This window comes from Ambystoma mexicanum, chromosome 9 (assembly GCF_040938575.1).
Source record: "Ambystoma mexicanum isolate Mex_15411 chromosome 9, UKY_AmexF1_1, whole genome shotgun sequence".
Lineage (NCBI taxonomy): Eukaryota > Metazoa > Chordata > Amphibia > Caudata > Ambystomatidae > Ambystoma > Ambystoma mexicanum.
Window position 1 is genome coordinate 635,513,780 of NC_090931.1, and position 22,909 is coordinate 635,536,688.

Consider the following 22,909-nt stretch of genomic DNA (forward strand, 5'->3'; position numbering starts at 1 on the left):
TTTGGTTTGGGCATTGCCCTATTGCCCTATAGGCAAGCCCAGCCTGGCACTCAGTACAAGAGTTCATACAGTGAGTTCTTAAGAGTGCTTTATTGTCGGTTATTCAATTTATTTTGTAGTGTGTAAATTGCTTCAAGGTGCTATCAAAGGGGAAGGCAAAGACAAAAGGGACGTCAGGTGACAGGATAAGAGACGGGGAAAATGAAAGGGCACATGTTTTACCATTCACAATGCAAAGCTGAATATTTCTCTTTTAGTCCCAGTAGATAGCACCCATGATAGCACGCGAATAAGGAAGTTCTCAACTTTGCAAATTCCTATTTAGAATTGTAACATCCTGAACATAACCAATGAATGCTGATACATTATAAACAGTTGTGTAGATTCGGTGCGAAGCTTTTGAATCAAAAAAATAACAACGCGTGAAATGGGATTTTTATTAGAATGTTATGTACCATTAAAATTATATACATTACATTGCACAGTCTGACATTTTAAGGTATTGTGAAAAATTCCACTGTCATTCAAAGGGATATCGATGCGCAAAATTCTGCACCTAGTTCCAGAGCAGTGGAATTAATTGTACTGACAACAGGGTCTGGTGCCGGTTTTTTGTTCCAGTTACGTTATAAACCAATACCCGTTAGAAACATGAATTAAACAAAATAAGTTAAGGCATTTCCCTCTTCACAAGAAAACATTTGTACACATCAGTACCTGGCGCGCCATTGCCACGGGATACACTGAACGCGGTTTGGCTCGATTCCGAGCCATACCACAGTGTAATCCCGTGTAAGCATTTGCGTGCATCGCGCGCCGTGTCAGAATGCATCCTCAACCACCTCTCCATTCATTACTACGGATCAACTTGGCCCAAAACGGTGCACTGTTGATCCGTAGTAATGAAGCAGTACGCGCGTTCTAGTCTTTCTAGAACAAACGCGTACTGCAGCACCGCTTTTTTTCAAACGACAAAACAAAAGCTGATTGAAAATAATAACAACGCCATTAGTATCCTGGGGCTAAAAACCCTGGGATACTAATGGCAATAACCCCCTCGCCAGTGGGCCATTACGCCTAATGGCAATACCCACAGGGCCTCCATTAAGGCCCTCGCTACGCTTGGGCCTATAACTATGGGCCCTGGGGGCATTACCTTAGGTGGTAATGGCCCGCCGGCTCGGGGCTTATTGCCACAGTAGTTGGCCAATTTCCAGGATGATTTCCATATCCCATAAACATAATATCATACACTCGCTCTTCAATGTGACTATAAATAAAAAAACGTTCTCGATAAAGGAAAGTGATTCAGCAGAGATTAAACACAGCTTAAAGCATAACTAAAGTACAAGACGTCAAAGCAAACATGATAATAATACCAAGAAAACTATTTGTTTGTGCAGTAGCTAGTATGTTACTGTGTGTGATTAGAAGAAAGGGAGGAGATCGTTATACTAGGGAACAGTTTGGTTCTTAGAATGACCAACTAATATGCAACTTATCTCTGATGAAATGCATTATATGTTAAAGATTCTCATGCATTTTGAGTGTGGACATCCTGAAAACCTGCCTGTAGTTTTCTGGTTGTTGGGTTAACCTACCCAGCCCTCATAATAGTACACAGTACAATTCCCTTTTTTCCGTCTGTTGCGGTTTTCCTCTTGGAGTAAATGTGCAACTGTGCCATCTTAATAATGCCATGTTCCGGTATGATCTTAAAAGTGCATCTTGAAAATATGCATTATATCAAATGTCATGTCAGCAAAAAAATATTGTTTTGTGGTCTTGCATATTTTATTGTGAATATGTAAGGCGATATACATCAAGTAAATTGTGTTTCAAAGTGCCCAAAGGACAACAGAGAGGGAACATGGGGAAGAAAACAAATATAACGACGGTCCTACTAGGCCGTGTGAGCATTCAGAGTGTGCAAGTGTGGCGTGAGAGGGAGCCTTGGGGAGGGGTAAGGGGGGGTTAGTGCTAGGAATGACAAGGAGGGAAGCGCTAGGGAGTATGTTGCAAATTGTTAAGTGTCTGGAAGAGATAACTTGGTAAGAGTGGTCGACTGCCAATAAAATAAAGTACAGTGCAGGTCTGTGATAGCACAGGTCAATGGGCGCCTAAGGCAAGTGCTGGGTGTGGGTGGAGACTGAGGCGATTGGGGTGGAAGGTCAGGACCAGGGGTGGACAAATAAGGGCACTGGTCATCAATCTCAGCGACCTTGGGGGTTTAGCAAAGGAGGAAGGGGGGGGAAGGGAGGAGGTGAAAAGGAAAGTCTTGAAGAGCTTCCAGAATTTGAGGAGATCTGGCTCAAGATGCAGAGGAAGGGTGAGGCTATTCAGAGGAGGGAGCCAGCTGAGGAAAGAGATCATCCACCAGCTCGCTGTTTAGCGAATCGTATGACACGCAGAGAGTTGGTGCCGGAGGAACGTAAAGATCTGGAGGGAGTGTATTGAGGGAGAGCCAGTTGAAGATAGCGTGGTCCCCGGCCCCAGACAGCCTTATGGATGAGCAGATGGATTTGAATTCGATCCTTGCAGCAACCAAGAGCCAGTGGAGAGTTCCCTTGTACTGGTGGTCTGCACAGCGCTGCTGTACTGCGTTGTGGACAGGATAATGGGGCACACTGTGAGAGGTGTGGTGGGGAGCTTACGAGTGCCTCATTATGTGTTTGCTGGTATCCTGGCAGCATTACCACCTGGATACCGGCAAACCGAATTGCAGTTACCGGCACTTGGTTGGCCGGAATTACCATCAGTAGTAATGGCAGTAAATCCTCATTCCATGGAGTTCTATAGGACTTGATGGGGGGATTGTGCTGCTATTACCAGCAATGGTATAACTGTGCCAGTAATACAGGCAGTTTTTTGCAGGTAGGGGTCGGATTTACCCCCAGCTCTTAGCTGGAGGTAAATCCTTCACCCTTACCGGCAATGTTGCCTGTAAACATTCTTACCAGCACTATTACTGTGTACCAGCCAACTTATAATGAGGCCCAAAAGCTGGTTAAGGCACCAAAGGTGTCTGCTACTACAGAAAGCACACAATGGATTGAACATAGAGAGCAAAACTAAGTAAACACCCTCCCTCCCCCATCCTATGAGAGTTGTTCATGAGTGCTTTTTCATCAGAGTTGTTACAAATAAACCTAATGATTTGATTTGTGTAAGTATCAGAGTTAATTTGTGTTCTTACTCTGACAAGTCTGCATTGTGCCTCCGTTCTGACAGCTGACACTATAGTGGCAACAAGTCTCGGACTGCACATCCTTTTGGACGAATAACACCATTTTGGTGGAGGCACTGAGCAAATGATTTGCCGGGCACTCCTGCTCTTACTATGCAAGGTATGATGTCACCACAGTTTTTTCTGCAGTCTTCTGGCCCTCCGCCCCCAGTGCTGTGGCCCACAGCGTCTCCACACAATCGAGAATTACATTAAGGATTTTGATTGGGGAGAGTTTGCTGACACAATGTCAAAAGAGTTTTTTACTATGGCTTGAGTTCCAAATGCCAGAAACGGGTTCTACTTACAGCAGTGGCAAAGAATGCTGACGTTTTTACCATCGCTAATAAGTAGCCTGCTTAAGAGTTGAGTGGCATTTCAATAACAGGGCGAACATTGCACTCGAAAAACATAGGGTCTCATTACAAGTTGGGCAGTGCGGTAAAAAAATTGCCACTACTTCTGTTGCTCCCACTTTTTTTGGTGGTGACGGAAATACTGCCTCTTTTATTGTACTGCCTAATTATAGTTTTGGACTTGAAGTAGCGGATTTACCTACAGCAAGATGAATCCAAAATAATCCCTCATCTATAGGTGCCGGAAATGAGGATTAGCACCATTTGACCACAACTAATGGTGCACTGCAGGGATTTGAAAGTGAGAAAGCCTCACAGTTTAGAAGAAACCTATTAGAGAATGCTATCATCATTACCAAAAGTATGGAGCAGCTGAATCACTAAATTAAGAAAGAGAAAAATATCCTACTCGAAGTGTGAGGTATATGCACCAGTGGGACAACACAAAGGCCATCCTCATGCAGCTCAAGAGCTAACAAACGAGCATACTACTGGTGTGGCAGTCTCTTGAACTTTAGTCACAGCAGGGAGTGTCCAGTTCAGCTCACGGAATGTGCTGTATGCAGGAAAAAATGTCACTTTGCCAAGATCTGCAAAGCCACAGAAAGAAGACAACTACTGCTTTTTGGAAGCATTTCCGACCCATGTTAGCCCACAAGCCTTTTGTTACTCCTTAGTATTGCTACTAGTGGGAAGTGTCAGAAGGCTTTTTGTAAGGTCACACCTAAGCCTACTCTCACCCCTCTCATGGCTGATTCAGTGTCAAACTATACCCTCATTTTTGGCTGCGGTGTACTAGGAACATTTTGGTAGCAACACCCCGCCCCTGTTCAAACCTGAGGTATAGCCTGCTGATAATGAAGGCCAAACGATGAATGTGGTTGGGTGCAGATGGTGCGATCTTTGGGTGGCAGGGTTAAGATTCTCTTAAGACATGACTAGACCCATGCTGCGATGAACAAGTGCTTGATGTGTCCTCACGTTCTGACTTTTATAAAAATATACCGACATTTTTTAACGGACACTAGGAATAGTGAACAGTGATTCACAGAAGATCAAGTTGCAAGCAGGGGCATTTCCTGTTCAGTATAATGTTCATCCCGTTCCACTTACTATTAGGGCGGAACTGCACACACTCCACGGAATGCATGAGAAAGGAGTGATTAAGGCGGTAGAGGCTACATGGTGGGTAAGCCCCATCGTCCTTACTGCAAACACATGCGAAACAGTTGCAATTGTGTGTTGACCATTCGCAGCCTTAAATTCAATGTAGTCACTAATGACTTTCACCTGCCGAAACACTGAAGAATTCATCCTCCAATTTGGGAAGGGCATTTACTTTTCAAGGTTAGAGTAGAGAGGAATGCCTATGACCAACTTCGTGTGACCCCAGATTCAATGTACCTTTCTGCATTTGTGACTCCTAAAGGCATTTCCATATCACCACGATGCTTTTGGGCTTCATTCGACAACTTGCTTATTTCAGTGGATGATGTTGCGCCTTCTACATAGCATCCAAACAGTAGTATATTTTCAAGATGATGTATAGTACATGGGGGACATGCAAGTGGAACATTATGAGACCCCGGGTACAGTTCTGTACACAATGAAGTCTAGTGGTATGATGTTACAGCGAGACAAATGCACCTTTCCTCAATTATAGGTAAAATGGCTTCACAATTTCAGGGAAAAGTATAGCTCTGAAGATGAGTTTCGTGGCAGCAATCTACAGTGCTCGCAAACCCATATCCGAACATCAACTTTTTTCATTCATGGGCAAGGTGGATTGTGATGGAAAGTTTACTTGAGATTTTTCAGAAAAATCTGAATCCCTCCTTTCTCTTCTCAAGAATGTTTCAAGTTTTGTGTTAGCATGGTAACTGTCCAAGTGCTATTCAACAAGTGAAATCTAGCATTGTTGTGTCACTTTTCTTTCAGGCATTTGATTCGCAGAAGCGCACTGTTTATTGCAGTGCATGCGGCCTGGGTGTGGCCTTGATGCAGAAGAATGTGGAAATTGAGGCAGTCATGGCCTTTGTGTCAACACCCCTGAATGACTCAGAACAAAACTCTCAGTCATAGAGCGAGAAATGCTGGCTCGACCGTGGGACTCAAGACATTTCTGAACATACATTAGGTGATGCTGTTGTCACACTACACACTGATCATACTCCTCTGTCCCATCCACTTTCCTCCATACTTTTATGAGTCTGTGCTATGAATACGGGATGGGAGCTGAGCAGACCTTTCCACTCAAATAAGGCATGTTATAGTGGAGCAGATTTTCCAATATTGGGGACTCTCTTCAGTGGATCTCTGTGACCTGGCATAGCTGCAAGTGCCTCCCCTTTGCCTCTCTTGAGAGGGAGTGCCGGGTATCAATGGTGGATGCTCATTTGTTAACTTGAACAATCTCTCCTCGTTTCCTTCGGTGCTTCTCCTTCTGTAGGTGCTCTCCAAATTTCGCAATGAGCAGAGGTTGTTCCATGATCTTGATTGCCCTGGTTTTTCCAAGCAGGTTCAGGCTCTCAGACCTCATGAATCTTCGAAGTAACGGCCTTGGCAGCTGCCAGATTATTACAATAGTCTTCTCCAACAGCATGAAGAGGTTCTTCATCCGTCCTCTTGATTGATGAGCTTAGTGGCCTTATTCTTGTGGAATTGATGATGTGTAATATGAGTATTTGTTCAGAGAATATGGCTTTCAATCAGGGCACTCATGCACCTTTGATGCACTCACAGTACACACAGTATAAAAGCAAGTGGACTAGGATTACTGGGCACCTGAAAAACAGATTAATCCTCTGACTTGTTGTATTGACAATGTTTTGTCTTTCAAAGCTCACCTAGCAGTCCTGCAGGTTTCCGTCGACCCTTGACATTTGTATCTTAAAACCATGGCGCACACTGCAACTGAGATCAGCTTTCTTTCTCCACCTCCAATCCCATATTTGTAAGGCATTTTAAGGATCTGATCAAGTTGTATTACCAGTGAAGACCACTCACTCTGTATGGGACCTGAATGCGGTGTTCACAGCATTGGCGCATAAACCATTTTAGTCATTGGCAGGGTCTGGGAGGGGGCCTGGCAGGGAAAATGTTACACGTGCCACTGCTGCCTATCTCATGCTTTTGGACCATTGCAGTTTAACTGTCTGTATAGTTGGGTGTCCTAATGTGAAATTGACCCTTTGTGCCATGGAAGTCCCTTGGTTACATACTCATCACAGTGGCCTATGAGCTCAACATGAGTAATAAAGAGCAATGGACAGATAGGCAGTATACGGTGCTTGCCACACAACTTCCAATAATAACAGACAAAAATGGGACTGTATAATGCTCAAACTGCCAATGAAAACCATAACATGGCCGGTATATGCTGCTCACCATGGAAAGGTTACCAAGTGGCTCTCATGATTGTGCATTTAAGTAATGGCAGCAAGTTAAACATGGGTTGTTTAGAAAAAGAGTGTGACAGCATCTCCAATTGGACAAGGGGGCTCCACAGAGGAAGCGAATGAGCAACAAAGACAGGACAGTATCCTAAGCACAGTACCGGTCCATACTGGTCATGCCCCCAGCAACAACCACATACATGTTGTGCATCTATCTTACAGAGATTTAACTTGCTTAGGCCTGCGGTGACAGAATGACAAGGATACCAGGCAGTACTGTTGGTGTGAGGGACCTAGGAGAAGTAGATGCAGAGCCCGCTGGGACAAGAAGTCAAGGAAAATGCCATCACCCCTTCTAGACTGTTTGCTTCATTACAAGTTTGGCAGATTTACCTATGGTAAATCTGCAAGGCTCAATTATTGTTACTTCCATAATATCAACTCTAAACTGTCGGTAAATCCTCCATATTCCGGGGTGGTGTTAATCCCCATCATGGGGTCTCCCTGGACTCCATTGGTGTTTGGAAGAATTCTCACTGGTGGTAATTCCTCCGTTTATGGAGGCAGAATTGAGTAAAAACCTCAATCCCAGTCTTGGAGGCTTTTTGCCCATTTTACATTCAAACACAGAATAAGACGGTGTAGTATAAATGTTGGTAATTCTTTACTGCCACTTTTGTACTGCACTGCTATATTCACAATGTGGTGTATTAATTGCATTTTGTCCGACAAATGGTGGTGTAATGTTTTAACACTACTGTACAGCACCTGCTCGTCTTTACCTTGCGTTGTTAGGCCACAAGCCATATGTTGCTCTAGTAAGGCATGCAGGGGATTGTGGGGACAATGTGAGAGCCAAACTGGAGAGGGTGCGAAGGAAGTAAAAGAAGTGGAGGTTGATCCAGAAAACAATCTCTGTTATTGGTTGCAGACAACACACAATTAACAGAGTATATAATATGATAGGTTATTTATAACGCGCTTAATACCTAGAGGTTTCTAATTGCGGACTCGGCAATCGAAACTGTGTTGCTCTGCCTCTTCTTGCTTCAAAGGCAAGAACGTTGCCACTGAGCTATCCTCCCGAGATATAAACCAAGGCTTGGTGAACGGCACTCCTCCCCCAATCCTCTGATAGTTGTGCCCGGTTGCGGTACCACCAGAGTTCTTATAAACAAACCTGACAGTTTGAGTGGATCTTTTTATTGGGCCTCATTGAGTTTTGTGGTGTAGAAAACTCTTGGTGGTAATTCTGTTACCGCCACATTTCTAGTGGTAATGGTTTTACTGCCAATGTACCACACCGCTAAATTCAGAGATTGGGGTGAAGTGCAGGATTTACCTTCAGAAAAGCTGGCGGTAAATCCTCAATTTTACCTCCAAAAAGCATCAGATGTTCAGCATCAGAATCAATGATCTAGGTTAAACGAACAAAATCCCGCTGGGAGTCCTATGAACTCCAAGAATGGGCCTTTAACGGTATCCAGTGATAATATTGCAGGAGATAATAAAGAATTCATTTACAAAGATGAAAAAATATTGTAAGAAATAACAGAGTGGCTAAAAAATATCAAAATAAAGAAAAGAAAATGTAATGATGGGGTAGGTTTTAGGTGTACAAAAACAGATTTAAGTTAAAATTGGGATAAAGTGGAGGTAGACAAGGAGAAGCAAGGGGGCTCGGGCCCTCTCCCCAAAAAAAGGTATTTTTACAATGTGCACTGTACAATGTGCACTGTAAAAGACATTTCAATGTGTTTTCATGCAATATTTATTGCTTTTTTAATTGTATGCACTGTTATTTCCGCAATAAAATCACACTGAACACATGTAACATCCTAGGGTAAATCCACGTGACCAAGTGGCAGTAACTGAAAATTAGTTTGGCAGTAATTCCAATAGAATTGGGTCCGAACTCGTAGAACACTGTCTGCAGTCATTTCTGTTCTTACCCTGCCATGGTTGTAGATTGCCTCCCTCTCTGACAGCGACCACTACATTGTGTCATTAGAAGTTAAGTGAACAAGGCTCCAATCTGCTATTTGACATATATTTATAGACAATGTCCTTGATATTGTACATATATTTACAGATGTACGCCGCTCACGTTGCTTTTTTGGACAAGATTGCAAGATTCCGCAAAGGTAAGCCTTTAGAATGCTCAATTTGAAATGTTTCAGAGTTTTAGGATGCAATGCTTTTTGTCCACATTTAAAGTTAATTGGAAATTGATTGCAAGAGGACGTAGGTTGCATCTCTATTGACTGAACGTTGCTTCATGGTTTATTTCTACCGTCATGTTGCGTAAAATACAGTTTTAGACATTAGACTTTTCTAGTGAAATTAATGGAAGGAGCATATTTGAAAAAAATGTTCCAGTTAAATGACATTTCCAACCATTGATAATTTAAATGTAAGGACCTACTTATTATTTAAGTGCAGGTTGTCCAGTGAACATCTAGTCAAGGAAAATGCTGCAAGGGGGCGACATTTCCCCAAATATACACCCTCAGTAAAATCAAACACTTTCCCCATATATTCTAGGATTGAAGTTTATAATCGTAATTACACCCCTCCTAGAATATTTGGGGAAAGTATTTTAGGGGTCAGGGAAAGAAATGCACCCCTCCCTGACCACATTTTTCAGGCGACATATTCACATGGAACCAATTTTTCTTAATTCCATTTTTAGTAAAAGATCTTGTACAACCACATTTCACGATCAGGTGCTTCTTTTTTGTACTTCGAAATTCATTTTAGATAGGTTCCACATGCAACAAAACGTTCAAGTAATAAAAACATTTTGCAAGAGTGAGATGAAAATATTTCTACTGATGTACATTTACTGATTTGGTCTTGATGAAAACCAATGGCTAATCAGGAGATCCAGTACCTTCTTATTTCACAATGTGGTGCCCATCCTTACTAATTTGCCATTAAATGTTCAGATCCTCCGAAGATATACTCTCTCTGTTTAAACGTGCAATTCAGTACACACAACCAAACAGAACCATCTCACCCTTATAATTGCTTTCTTGATAGCATAGTTCATAGGAATTCAGGCTCGTGACAGTGAGAGACACAAGGAAGTGGCTAGAAATCAATTAACCTATGAATAGATGACAACAAAAGATGTCACACTAATGCAACAGGTTTGGATCCAGAATTCTTAAGGTCGGTGGTGGACACTGCGTCCAGCTCCATAAATGACGAGTATACTCTGGTGAGGTGCAGGTCTGTTAGACCCAGTTGAGTCTTGTTAACAGGTGAGATCAAATCATTCTCGCTCCCAGTGCTGATTCCAGTCAGGCAATTAGCATAGTGTTGAGGATAGTAGTGTGAGGAGACAGGCGAAGTAGTGACAAGAATTAAGGGATCCATGGAGAGGCTGTCATCTTTCAGTTCCTCCCAGAGATTTCCTGCAATGGCAAAAGCAAATTATTCAGGTCTGATTTACAGAGCAAAAAGTTAACAGAAATTGGGGCAGGCGTTCCATTTTTGTTCAGCAATTAGCAAGTGGCTTCTCTCTTGTTTTTATGCTGTGTGGATTTTTTACATACTGCAACACTGAAGCTAAGGCAGTACATGCTTTTGAATGACCATGACACATCAATTTTACGATAAGCTAATTTCCTCTACAGGCCTTCTTTTTTCAACCAACACAAACATAACAATACCTCTACTTAATTACCCCATTGTTCCCCCTCCCTCCCCCCCAGGCTCACAAGAATTCCAGACATGGCGTTACATTTGTCAGTTTTGCTTCCTAGTCTACCTCATCACGTGGCTACATCAAGTAGACATTCCGCTTTGCCCCATGGTGATGATGGGCACTATTGGTGACTTTCAAGGCAGTTCAGCTCATATCTTTTCATAAGTTAACGCTCTCCGTACGGGGGTACAATTCATAGACCATGACTCGTTTCAGTCCTGCACTTCCTCAGACTGGGATTGGCGGGGGGGCTACGCCTGCCCTTAAGTATCATTTCTATTTAGGTAATTGCATTGGGAGTTTGTACCCTCTGTTGTACATCTGCATAGTATTGGCAAAACAGTGGCCAGTAGTTGAATGGGCCAGCATGGGCTTCTGTAGAGGACGCCAGCCTCCACACCCAGCACCTGTACTTAGAAGGGTGCGCCCGCTCCACTCTTCTCCACCATTCAGCCTGATGGACTTCCTGTGTCCTGCCTGTCGATGGTCTAGATTCCTGCACCTTGCCTAAATCGACTTTGGCTCTAAGGGATCCAGTCCCCAGCAACATCTCAAACTTTTTTGAGACACTCTGGAGAACCCCCGCCCCCTCCAGGGCATCCCCCCTACACCAGGCACTGTCTACATCTCAGCCTGTAGTCCGGTTTTGGTCTTCCACTTCACCACCCGCTACGCCGCAACTCCGTCCGAGCTAGCAGCAAGTAGTGTTCCCAGTTTTAGAGTGACCTGCTTTTCATGGCCCCAGAAGGCGGCTCCCATCATCTCAGCCGAAACGTCCGCAGTACCCATGCCCACCTCCCTGGGCACTTACTAATGTCTGCACCAACATCTCTAACATAACATTTAGACGTAGACCTATGATGAGGTCATATTCCAGCCGGGCATAGGTGATCCTCAACCAAGGTCTCCCTTTCAGAAAACTCATTAAGTGTCTGTGTCCACTGAATCTGTTTTCATGGTTCTCTCACACTACTTGTCAGGCAACTTATGTATACCTATTGATGGGTTGTGTTTTACAAGTGTATGCTCAGTCACAATGCCTTGAAATGTTCATGTTTGTGTATCTCACTTTGGGCACAACTGTTTATATGACTAATTGATTTCAAACAAGTTAAACAACCAGCAAAATAATAAAGAGCTGTGTAAATACATCTGAATGTTCATGTGTCTTCACAAGTAGCTTTCCAATGGGACAAATGACTAATGCCCCATTTAGATGTGTCTTCACAAGGGTTTGAACAAACTTGCATTCAATTATTGCAAAGAGTTAAATTCTAGAGGGTAGGACAACCCCCCAGTTAGTGTTTTCCCAGCCCGTTTAGTGCTCCCCGTTCCAGGGCTGTCCCTTTTTGTCTACTAGTAGTCGAATGGGCAGCTGCTGACTGGGAGCATTGATGCATACCTAGTTTCCTTTTGCTCACACGTGCTCATGGTATCGAGCCACCTGGTGAATGTGGGAGCAGTATTTTTCCCCACAGGTCCGAGCAATCAGATATCGAGCTGTGGCCATTAATAGTAGCCTCTTTTCAGTGCGGGAGCCACCGTCAATTAGTGCTAGGCGCCATAGTTCCGGTGAGTAGGCTATCCTGGCCTGTCTGCCAGCCCATACCAGCCGGGAAATCATGCTTTTAACCCTGGTCCAGAAGTTATCGGGTTGGGGGGGGGGTGCCATATTGGCACATTATTGAAAATGTATAAAAGCTTGGGGAGAATGACCATTTTGGCTAGGGCAATACGAGCAGCCTCAGAAATGGGTAGGAGGATCCACGCTTCCACTTTGTGTTCTAGTATCTCAAGCACTTTCACATAGGTGTCCTTTTAAAGATTGGTGACCCTTATAGAGACCGTAATGCCTAGGTAGCGTATCCCTTGTGGGCTCCAGTGGAATTCATCCCCCACATCGTCCCTCTGTACCCCGGGTGGAGGACCTCGGATTTGGTCCAGTTGAGAGCTTAAGCCTGAGAGTTCCCCGTATCTGGTGATCTCTTGCGGTACGGGGGAGGCTCTGTTTAGGTATTTAACATATAGCAGAATGTCATCTGAATATAATGAGACGATGGACAGGTGTGAATGTATATGGATCCCACAGTGTGCATGCCATTCCCGAATGTGGCAGGCCAGAAGCTCCATTGCGAGAACGAATAATATTGGCGAAAATGGGCAACCCTGGCGTGTGCCCCGGGAGGGGTGAATATATTCTTTGGTGCACACCACTGCTCTGGGGGCCGTATACAGCAGTTTGACTCAATCAGGTATATGTGAGGCTGAATCCAGAGCGTCGAAGGACCTCAAACAGGAAGGGCCACTCGACGGAGTCGAAAACCTTCTCTGTGGTGAGGGCCGCGACTGCCATTGGTATCTCGGGGTTCACATTATGCATCAGGGCGAACAGGTGTCTCAGGTTGTGCTGGGTTGATTGGCCTGGAATGAAACCCGCTTGGTCGGGGAGGGTTATTGCAGGCATATGCGGAATTATACGGTCTGCCAATATCTTGGCGAGTATTTTGTTGTCAGTATTTATTAAGGACAACGGTGTGTAAGATGCCATTTGTCGGGGGTTCTTGTCGGGTTTTAGGAGCACTGTTACTAGTGGCAATCGGGTGGATTTCGTAAGGGTGCCTCCCAATAGTGCATTTTCGTACATACAAAGGAGATTGGGGATTAGTAGGTCTAGGTACGTTTTTGTAAAACTCTGCTCTTATACCGACCAGCCCAGGAGCTTTACCGTTGGAGAGGGACAATATTGCCTTTTGGATCTCCTCCTCAGATATCGGGGCATTCAGGGCTCCACCTTGTTCCTGGTCTAACCATCCCAGGGCGATCTCATCCAGATATGTCATTAGTGCGTTGTGTCCCGCACTGGGCCGTGAGTTGTACAACTGGGCATAATATTCTCGGAATGTGTTATTAATCCCCTCGAGGTCTTTAATGAGAGTCCCATTCCTACCTTTGACCTCGACAATGGGCGTGATTTGGTGTTCCTGCTTAATGGCCCAGGCTAGTGTTCTGCTGGGGTGGTTCCCCTCCCCGTATCTTGACGCCACTATGGGGTCACCCAGGTATCTCTCATCTCTCTTCCCTGGTTGCCAGCTGAGTAAATTCTTCTCTATGAGCATTCAGTACCCGGCGCAGATCAGGGGAGTCTAGGGTTCCCTCATATTGCTTTCAGCACTCTGCCTTCTTTAGAGATACAGCATCCCCTTACATATACTTTGAATGCCCCCCACACCGTGCCTGTCTCTGGAACCGATCCCACATTAGCCTGGAAATAGGTCTGTATGTCCAGCTAATCTCTGCATGGAAAGTTACATCCTCTAGAGCAGTGGCTCTGAACCGGCAACGGAGCTGACCCGGGGGCCTCATGAGGCTAGTGATTCGGACTAGCACGGGTGAGTGATCAGACAATGTCCGGGGGAGTATAATGACTTCCGAGACCTTCCTATTAATGGAGGCGGTGGCCATGATATAATCTATCCTAGAAGAGCTACCATGCACCCCTGAGAAGAAGGTGTACTCTCTTTTGTGGGTGCGCATCCCACCATATGTCGTGTAGCCCATGGTAGCTGGCGATGGAAGCCCATGCCTTGACTGCTTGGGGAAGGGATTGTTGTGTGGTTACAGACCTATCCAGTTCCAAAGTGAGGGCCATGTTGAAATCGCCCACCCATACAATTTCATACCCGGGGAATCTGTGCATGTGTTTAGCGCATGGTTAGGTGCGTAGGTTTTTATGTATAGAAATTTTGTACAGTGTATCTCCCCTGCCAGTATGATGTACCGACCCTCCTCATCCGAGACCTGCTCGTGTATAGTTTATACTGTAAGGACCCGTGAATGTAAATAGCCACTCCACTGGAATGCGAGGGGTAAGAGGAGTCATATCTATGGACGCCCCATCCTGCCAGTTTAGGGAGGGGCGTCCCTTTAGCCAGATGTGTTTCCTGCAAACATAGTACATTAACTTGATGGTTTCTGCTATAGTTAGCTGTCATGTGGGTTTCTTTCTGTTTGGTGAGCCCCCCTATGTTCCAGGGAAGTATGGATAGTGCTGCGTTCGATTTCTCACCTAAGGGTGGTTTACCCAAATTGTGGGTTGTGCATCGTTATCCATGTTGGCAGCAGGGTTTTTGTTTGTGCTTTACAAATGGGCCAATGCGATGTGACTCTATTTCTCACCATGTGTACTTGAGGTGTATATGGTGTGTGAGCCTCCCTGTCTTCTACGTCAATCCATGTAACTGTTAACTTTGATGTGGACAACTGTTGTCGTCCCCTCCAACCCACCCTCACCCTCCCGCGCCAGAAACAATAACCTACCGGCTCCCATCCCTCCCCCATGCCCCCAATTTCTCACTTTAACATTACTAAACAAGTCTGCAGTGGCTGCGGGTACCAGATCGCTAGGGGCGGCCAACATGCTCTGTGCGGCCACATCCATGGCAAAGTGCTCTCTAGGCCAGCGCAGTTTGGCAGGGTATAGCATGGCGTATCATACTTCCTTTCTGCACAGAATATTCTTGGCAGCCTGAAAGGTCTTGCGCTGCTCCTGCACTGTCGGGCTTAAGTCTGGGAACAGCCAAATTGTAGAAGGACCCCGACGCAGCTCACCCTTCTCTCTGGCTGTTCATAGGAGGATATCTCTGTCTCGATAGCTGAATATTTTAGCTATAATCGGGTGTTCTGGTGCACCGAGGGGGGGGAGGCTTGGCTGCCAGGGATCGGATCACCCACTCCACCATAAACATGGACGTTAGGGGGGGTTGTCTAGGACTTCTATCAGTAAGGTTTCCACAAGCTTCTCGTGTTTTGTCAATCAGGGTTGATAACGGAACCCCTAGGATCTGGATATTATTCGGCCTTGAATGCCCTTTGAAATCTTCATTCTTGGCCATGACTTTCTTAACGGACTGTTGTAGTTCCGCCACTTCACATTGCAGGGTGGCCACCTTGTCCGCTACGTTTCCTATTCGTCGTTCAACTTCTGAGATGCAACTGCACAATTTGTCGATTTGTATAGCTGATATGTCCACTTTGCACGTCAGAGCATCAATCTTAGCCCCTAGGCTGTCCGTGCTGCCTTTCAATGCTAATAACGTTTGATTCAGGGCTCCAACGTCTATTTGAGATGGTGTTTAACTCTGTTCCTGGGATGTTGCTGGTTGCTGCTGGTCCATACTGGCGAATTGATCCCTTTTGGCCTGCTTTTTAGGATTGACCATGGTGGAACAGGCTCCTGATAGAACCCTACTTGGTGGTCAGCATTGGTATTTCGAGCAGCACCGCTCGGTCGTTGTTCCGAGCACCTCAGCCTGTTTTTCACTGTGTCTAATGCTGTCGACCTTGAGGTCGTCGGGATTGGACCAGGGCAGGGGATCCAAGTCGCCTTTATGAAGCTTCGGGTTGTTGTGATGTCCAACCAAGGAGGCCTCACTACCTATCAGAGGGTGATACTCTATCCTCGCAAACAACAGAAGGTCATGAGTCACTTGTGGTCACAGAGGCATTCTGCCAGTAATAGCATTGATGCTGGCTGTAATGTGGTGGTATTGTGCTTATTCCCCACAGTGCGGTCGCTGCCCTTAGTCCTGGAGTGCCAAGGTTGTGTCCCCGGGGAGCGGTTGGACCCCCGCTTGATTGCGTTAGTTATGCCCGCACACCCCAGGGGCTCTCGAGCTCTGGTCTTGCTTCTTACGTCCCAGGTCAACCCAGGGTCCCATCTGGCACTAGGTGGTACTTGCACACTGCCCCCGTGCAACGTTTGGAGGGGGTGTGTGGATCATTAGACTGCGGGTCAACTGTGGTCCTGGCGAGATTGTAGCCTACTGGATGATGTGGGGATTATCTTCTTTGTCTGTGCAAAGGGTGCCCTCACGTGAGGGGGTGGGAGCATATAACATCACCCGTGCTAGTCGAGGATGGGCCAGGTGTGCAGGGCCAGTTGCCTCTCCCCCGTGCCCGCAGTCCACTCAGCAGTCCCCTGGTGGGCCCTCTTGTTGTTTATCGCGGCATGGCGGGTCTCCTCAGAGCAATGCTGCATGCACTGTGCTTTATATGGAGTTTCCCACCGATTCGTTGAGGTCAGCACTCCTGCTTTCTGTCAAATTTATTCGAATGCTACCGGCACTTCAGGGCCTAGGGTCTGGAACTCTGCCGGGCCGAATGATTCATTCTTAGCTCAATGTAAAGCCTGAGGGTACACTCTATGTTTCGGGGAGGTTTGAGGCCACCCAGGCAACTGTCTCACCCGTCAATGGTGCTGTTGCTGTGTTTTTTCTGTCTGGGGCCGGAGCACCTGCAGAGGGAGGGGTGGCCCCGGTGGTGATCTCCAGGAGGAGCTGCGGCACCCGCAATCTATGTGCTCCAGCGGCGGATGCGCTGGGCCAATATCGGGGTCACGCTGTAGCCCGGGCTCGGGTGGGAGGGGTGCTCGACGGTCTCCGCCGGGGTTTACCGTAGTAGGTGAGCGGGATCTCCGCTGTCCCTCAGGGCTCCTCCCCGCTTCCAGCAGTTGTCGATCTATGTGCAGCGTGACTCCCCCTGCCGTGGGGGGTCGTTCACTGCACGATGCTTCCCCCACCGGCACCCGGACCGGGCCTTTCCGACCTCCACGCACTCCGGTGTTGATGTAGGGATCACAGACAGTAGGTATGCCCTGCACTCCAGCTACGAGGATCACTCTGCACACCAGCGCAAGGGTAGGGTGTCGAAGTGGTCGCTTGGGCAACTGGTGGGGCTACTATTTGCCACTGTTTTACCCGGACTTTATGGCAACGGCTGCGAGACAGCCCGTCCCCCAGCAGGTCTGCGGAAGCCAGGCCTGGGTCGCCGTGGTGAAGAGCTCTGCTACGCCTTCAGGGTTGTGTCTCCCATCGATTTATTCGGATCAGGTGGAGCTCGGCTGGTTCACGCATATGTACTCCGGTTCCATGGGGTGAGTGTGGCCATGGAGCACAGGATTTCTGGAAGGATGTATCTGCCGTCGCCGGAGCTTCTCAGGCTGCGGTCATGTTGTTAGCAGCGCCTCAGCGCCCCCACCTTACAGGCCTTCTAATGAGTCCTTGCTACAGTATATTTTGCCCTGACAGTTTAGGAGCAAAATAAACACAGCATCATTACATAGCAAACGGATGTAAATAAAAAGAAAGCATTTTAAAATGAATGCTTGATCAGTTAAGACTTGATACTAGATTGGGTAACACTTCTGCCCCCCCACACCCCAAATTGGAATGTTGGAATGGGAATTAAATATCTCTTTCCCCATATGATTAATTTTGACGGTTTAATATGCCTTTGCAGTGAGAACAGAACATAATGAAATCATCAGCAAAGGCCAAGTCAGTCGTGTTTGCCTTTTTATAAGTTAAGACGTGTAAAGTTATTTTATATGATATGATATGATATAGAGATAGATAGACAATATGATATAGAGATAGATAGACGATGCCAGTCATTCACTATTTGGCAGCGATTGCCATCATATGCGAAGGTTCTCGCACCTGTAAGGTCAAGAGGCTGCCACAATGGCTGAAGTTGAGCTATACATGACCACATTACATTACAAATGGACATACATTCACATGATTGCCGGCGAATGATGTAAATACACAATTTTAAAACAATACATTGTCATGCCCAAAGTTTACAAAATTGAATTGTGAACATTAACAGAAAAAGTGTATGTGTTCTAGAGCAAGCTGTGGTAATTTACAAGGGATGGGAATAGGGATTTCAATAAAACGTTTCCATACAAGTTTGTTCATTCATACAATTTAATGTTCTGGTGTGATGGGTTTACAATTATAGTGTAATGCTCTGACCAGCTGAAAGTACTCCGATGGGATCTACGTTTACTGGGAACATGCAGGATGTGAGGCTAAAGAAAGGTCGAGTGAACGTTCTTCTTTTAGAGTGTGTGTATGTGTGTGTGTTGTCCCCTTTGTTTTGCTTGGTGTTCAAGCATTATTTGATGGTTCATGGTTTGGCGTCTGATGTGTGTAATAAACATACCGGAGCTCATGTTTCTTAAATGAGTAATTTGGTGGCGATGAGCTCTGTTAAGTGTTGACATACACGTATGCAGCTCCTCACCACCAAATTTCCGTCATTTGCACGCCAGAGTGCAACAATGCAGGGCTAAAGGTGACGTACAAGCGTGTACGCCACCTTTGGCCCTGCATTTTTGCACTCCGCCATGCAAAATGAGTAAACGCTGCCTGCCATGCTCGAATGCCAGGCATTTACTTTTAATTGCGTTTACTTTTAATTGTGAGTGCCGCATGCACCACTCGCATGGCAAGCGGCGCTCACAATTAAACGCTGCATTTTACCGCCACTGTAATTTTACTTGTAAACGCTGCTTACCATGCAGGGGAGTTTCAAAGCATTTGAAGGATCAGTAGGGGTACGAATCGGATTTAGCATTTCCACCGAGCATTTCTTATTCTCCTTCAAATGTCTCCTGAGTTTGCTCCTGCATGTGATTTTCATAATAATCCACTTTAAATGCTCTCTGCAAAGCGTCATTTGCAGGTGCCTTTTACATTTTTTACAATAGAGAGGGTAAAATGGAAGCGTAATGGTGATAAGGTATATAGCTAATGGCATGGCCGTGGGTGTGCAGTGAGTGGGTACATTGGTAGCCTAAGGATGCCCTCCTCATGTTCCTTCTTTAGAAGCCAGAGTAATCTGGCATGATGCACTATGTAAAAAATTGACATTATAAGCGACACTCCCAGGAAAATAGCCTTTGCTTTCCCGGTGGCACCAGGACCAAAAGGGTTTTTTCTGTAATTTCTTTCTTATCCAATTATTTTATTTGTGTTTACAGCCTGTGTTATTTTATATGTGAGAGGATAATTTTAAAGTTTTAAAGGGCCTTGTTACAAATTCGTCAGTAATTGCCCGAAATTACTGCCAAACACGATTAACATTACCGCAAATGGTTCCCGTGGCGTTAAAACAGAATTTAAAAGTGGTGGTAATTCCCAATTTTTCGAGTTACTGAATTCCATGGAGATTTCTGGCAGATGTACCGCCAGCGGAGTTACCATGCTGTAAATCTGCTGTTTTTTGGAGGTAAAGTGGAGGATTTACCTGCAGCAACAGGAGGTGAATCTGCCCTTTTTCCTCTCGAAATCAATGAATTTACTGTGCAGTTATTCCGCCGGCGGAAAGTCCGGCAACAAATTCTAATTTAGCAGTGCAGGAAAAACTGTGGCAATTCCGTTAGTGCCAAAAAAAGTGGCGGTAATGGAATTACCGCCACTTTTTTTCCTGCACTGCCAAACTTGTAATGAGGCCTTTTGTGCTTAGATTTAGTGTGATGGGATGACTGAATGCGAAGTGCTGTGGTTCATTGCAGGAGATGTGGCAGGGCTTTGGAAGCTGTTATTGGACTGGTTATATCAAGAAAAAGGAGCTGCTAATGCTGCTCTGTGAGGATTCTACTAGCAATTGTTTTAGCAGCATGAAAAGGGGTGGCATGTTACCATGTGTTGAGTGGTGAGAGTCCAGGGGAGTGGTTGTGTTCGACAGCGAAAAGCATGGGGAGGCAGGAAAGGTGAGCAGGAGGAAAAAAAACAAAGCCTGCATAATAACTACGGCTGGACAAGTTGGACAGGAGAGAGTAGAATAAGAAGGACATTAGTGAGATTGTGAAAGTTGATGGGGCAGGAGAAGGTGGTCAAAGGACAATATTGGAAGGTTGTTAGGGGATGTTGTATTCGAATGGAGGGAGAGCTAGGACATGTATGCTGGGAGAAGGTGAACATAAGATTGTTGGGGGAGTTGGGGAATGTTGGGAAAGGAAAGGTGGACAGGTAAAAGCACAGAAAGGTGAGAAGATGATTGGAGGACTAAGAAGCATACCTGCCAACCGTGTGGGTTTATGGCATATATAATAACTAAACCTAGTCTCTGACTTTTTGGCGACACCACTTTGCATCTTAAGATCATGCTTTTAAGTCTCAGAATGTAAGTGCTGCTAGCTAATGTAGTGGGACTGGCTGAAGTTATCACGTCCTATGGACCTGCTTTGCAGATATGGAGTAAACCTGGGGAAAGTTAGCAACGGGAGATTAAGGGGAAGCGGTTAAGGAGAGAGCAGCGGAAAGTTATAAAACAGAGAATGAGGAAAGTAAGCAGTGGATACCTGGGGATGTTGAGCATAGCTGAACAGTAGATTTTGGTATATGAAGGGCCCAGGAGGGTGGATGAAGGACCTGCCGAATAAAGAGCAGACTAATGGGGATTATTTTGAAACTAGACAAAGGAGAAGGAAACTGGTAGACATTTCAAACCCTGCTCATTTGAGTGGTGTTCTCAGTTTGAAATCATAGTCGCCCTCTTGACAAGCCAAATGCATACATAGAACCTAAGCTGAGTACTATATTAGAAAACCGTTATCATGCTCCTAAAACTGTTTATCTCTGTTTGATCAGCTTCTTAAATATCTGATGTTAACCTTATTTGGGAGTCAACAGGTGAAGAGGTATGAGATGGGAAAGACTGCAGGGGTCAGGTCCTAAAATAAGAGAGTGGGGGACTCATTAACATACCAATTGAATGTGGCGTCACCAGAAATTAGCATATCAAGGTGCCCTCTGAAAAATGGGGGGGTCTCGTCCACCCACATGTACCCTCGACTTGAGCTCTGAGTAAGAGGAATTTAAAGAAAAACATGTGAGTGGACAGATAAAGGTGTTCAAATAGATGTTAGGGCAGGAAGGGAGTGTACACAAAGTCAGCAGGGAAAGTGTTCAGATGGAACATTTTAGAATTCCCTTCTCGAGGTGGTGTGCCTAAGTTGCAGGTCTAAAGACTCCCTTCACAGAATATGACATAGTGCTAACACTGAAAGCAGCACATTGTAATACGTATACTTAAAGCTAAAATGACTGTACTATTGGGTCTGACACAATCTACTGTCTATCCATAGCTACACTCCGTTCGTTATTTCCCTTTACATTTCTTTTAACCTTGCACACATTCCACATCGTCCACAAGAGGGATTTCGTAAGTGGTTCATGTTCCACCAGTATTTTACTTGATTAGTCTTAAAATGACTGGGGCACACCATTGTATTACTAAGGGTGTGTGATGAATCCAGGGAACTCGTCCCTTCTCCCTGGGGTGGATCCAACCCATATGGGACTACATAGGCGAGCCTGTGACGCTGGACACCCCCTAGGGGGCAGGGCAAGCACGATCCATGTGGGGGTGACTTCCTCTGAGGGGACAAGGAATTCCCAAGTAGGATTTGTACTCATCCTCCCACAAGTTCAGAATCCCATGTGTTTTGTCTCTATGGGGATTGATCAGGGCAAAGATGTACAAGGACCTTTAAAACTGGCTGGTGGTGTTTCTGACTCTTTATTTTTGCCATCCTTGTATGAAGTGCAGGACTAATGGCTTTGCCCATCTTGTTACAAGGAGCAGCATAAAGATCATATGAGACTGACCCAGAGGGGAAGCTGAATCCAGAGTGAGAGAGCTCATATCTGCGATGAAACCCAGAGGAGGGAACCTCCCCATTCGAGGCAGAGGCAGTAAGCAGCATCACGCAGATGGCATGAAGAGCGGAGGAGCGGAGGAGCGAGTAAGCCCGTGGAACTCTGCTGCATTCCCCAATGCTGGGAGCCAGAGAAGCTCGGCCCACCAAATGAGAGAGAACGCAATTTGACCACCCCTGCAGCGGTTGACCGGTGCCTTCAGTACCCGATGCTGAAATCCTGTTGTGCACCGACGAGAGGAACTTATGCAAGCAAACGTATGAAGAGGACCGGGCGGAAGCCAGAGTCGTGGTCCTGAGCACCACCGCAGTCAACAAGGTACGTTGAGCAACCTGAGAAGCGGGAGGTGGGCAGCAAGGTGTGGCGATAGCTGGAATTGGTGCGAGCGACAGGAGGAACCGAAGAGGGGTGAGAATCTCCCTAGCTCAAGAGCAGGAGAGACACAAGATAACAGGTGAGAAACCCACTAGCCCAAGAGGGGGCAAGACACAGGAGAAGAGGGATGGAAAACTTGCTAGCCCAAGAGGGGGCGAGACTCAACAGAACTCAAGAAGGGGTGAGGAGCCAAATAACTCAAGGAAGGGTGAGAAGCCCGATGTTGTATGTGAATTGAGTGACCAGATGGAGTAGAATGTTGTGTGGAACGTGGAGCGTAGGTGGCCCCAGGTGGAACGCGAGGGAGAAAGTTGACGTTTGAAAGGAGAAGGTTT

The 22,909-nt window shown here is 45.8% G+C and overlaps 1 protein-coding gene across 1 annotated transcript in view; it reads right to left on the reverse strand.

Annotated features, from left to right (window-relative positions):
- Window positions 1–423: 423 nt before the first annotated feature.
- FOXN1 (forkhead box N1) overlaps window positions 424–22,909 on the reverse strand; it is an 848,919-nt gene continuing 826,433 nt past the window's right edge. The window contains exon 10 of the mRNA XM_069615340.1: window positions 424–10,396. Within this exon, the coding sequence (XP_069471441.1) occupies window positions 10,113–10,396 (284 nt within the window). The 3' untranslated portion in view covers window positions 424–10,112. The remainder of the gene's footprint in view (window positions 10,397–22,909) is intronic.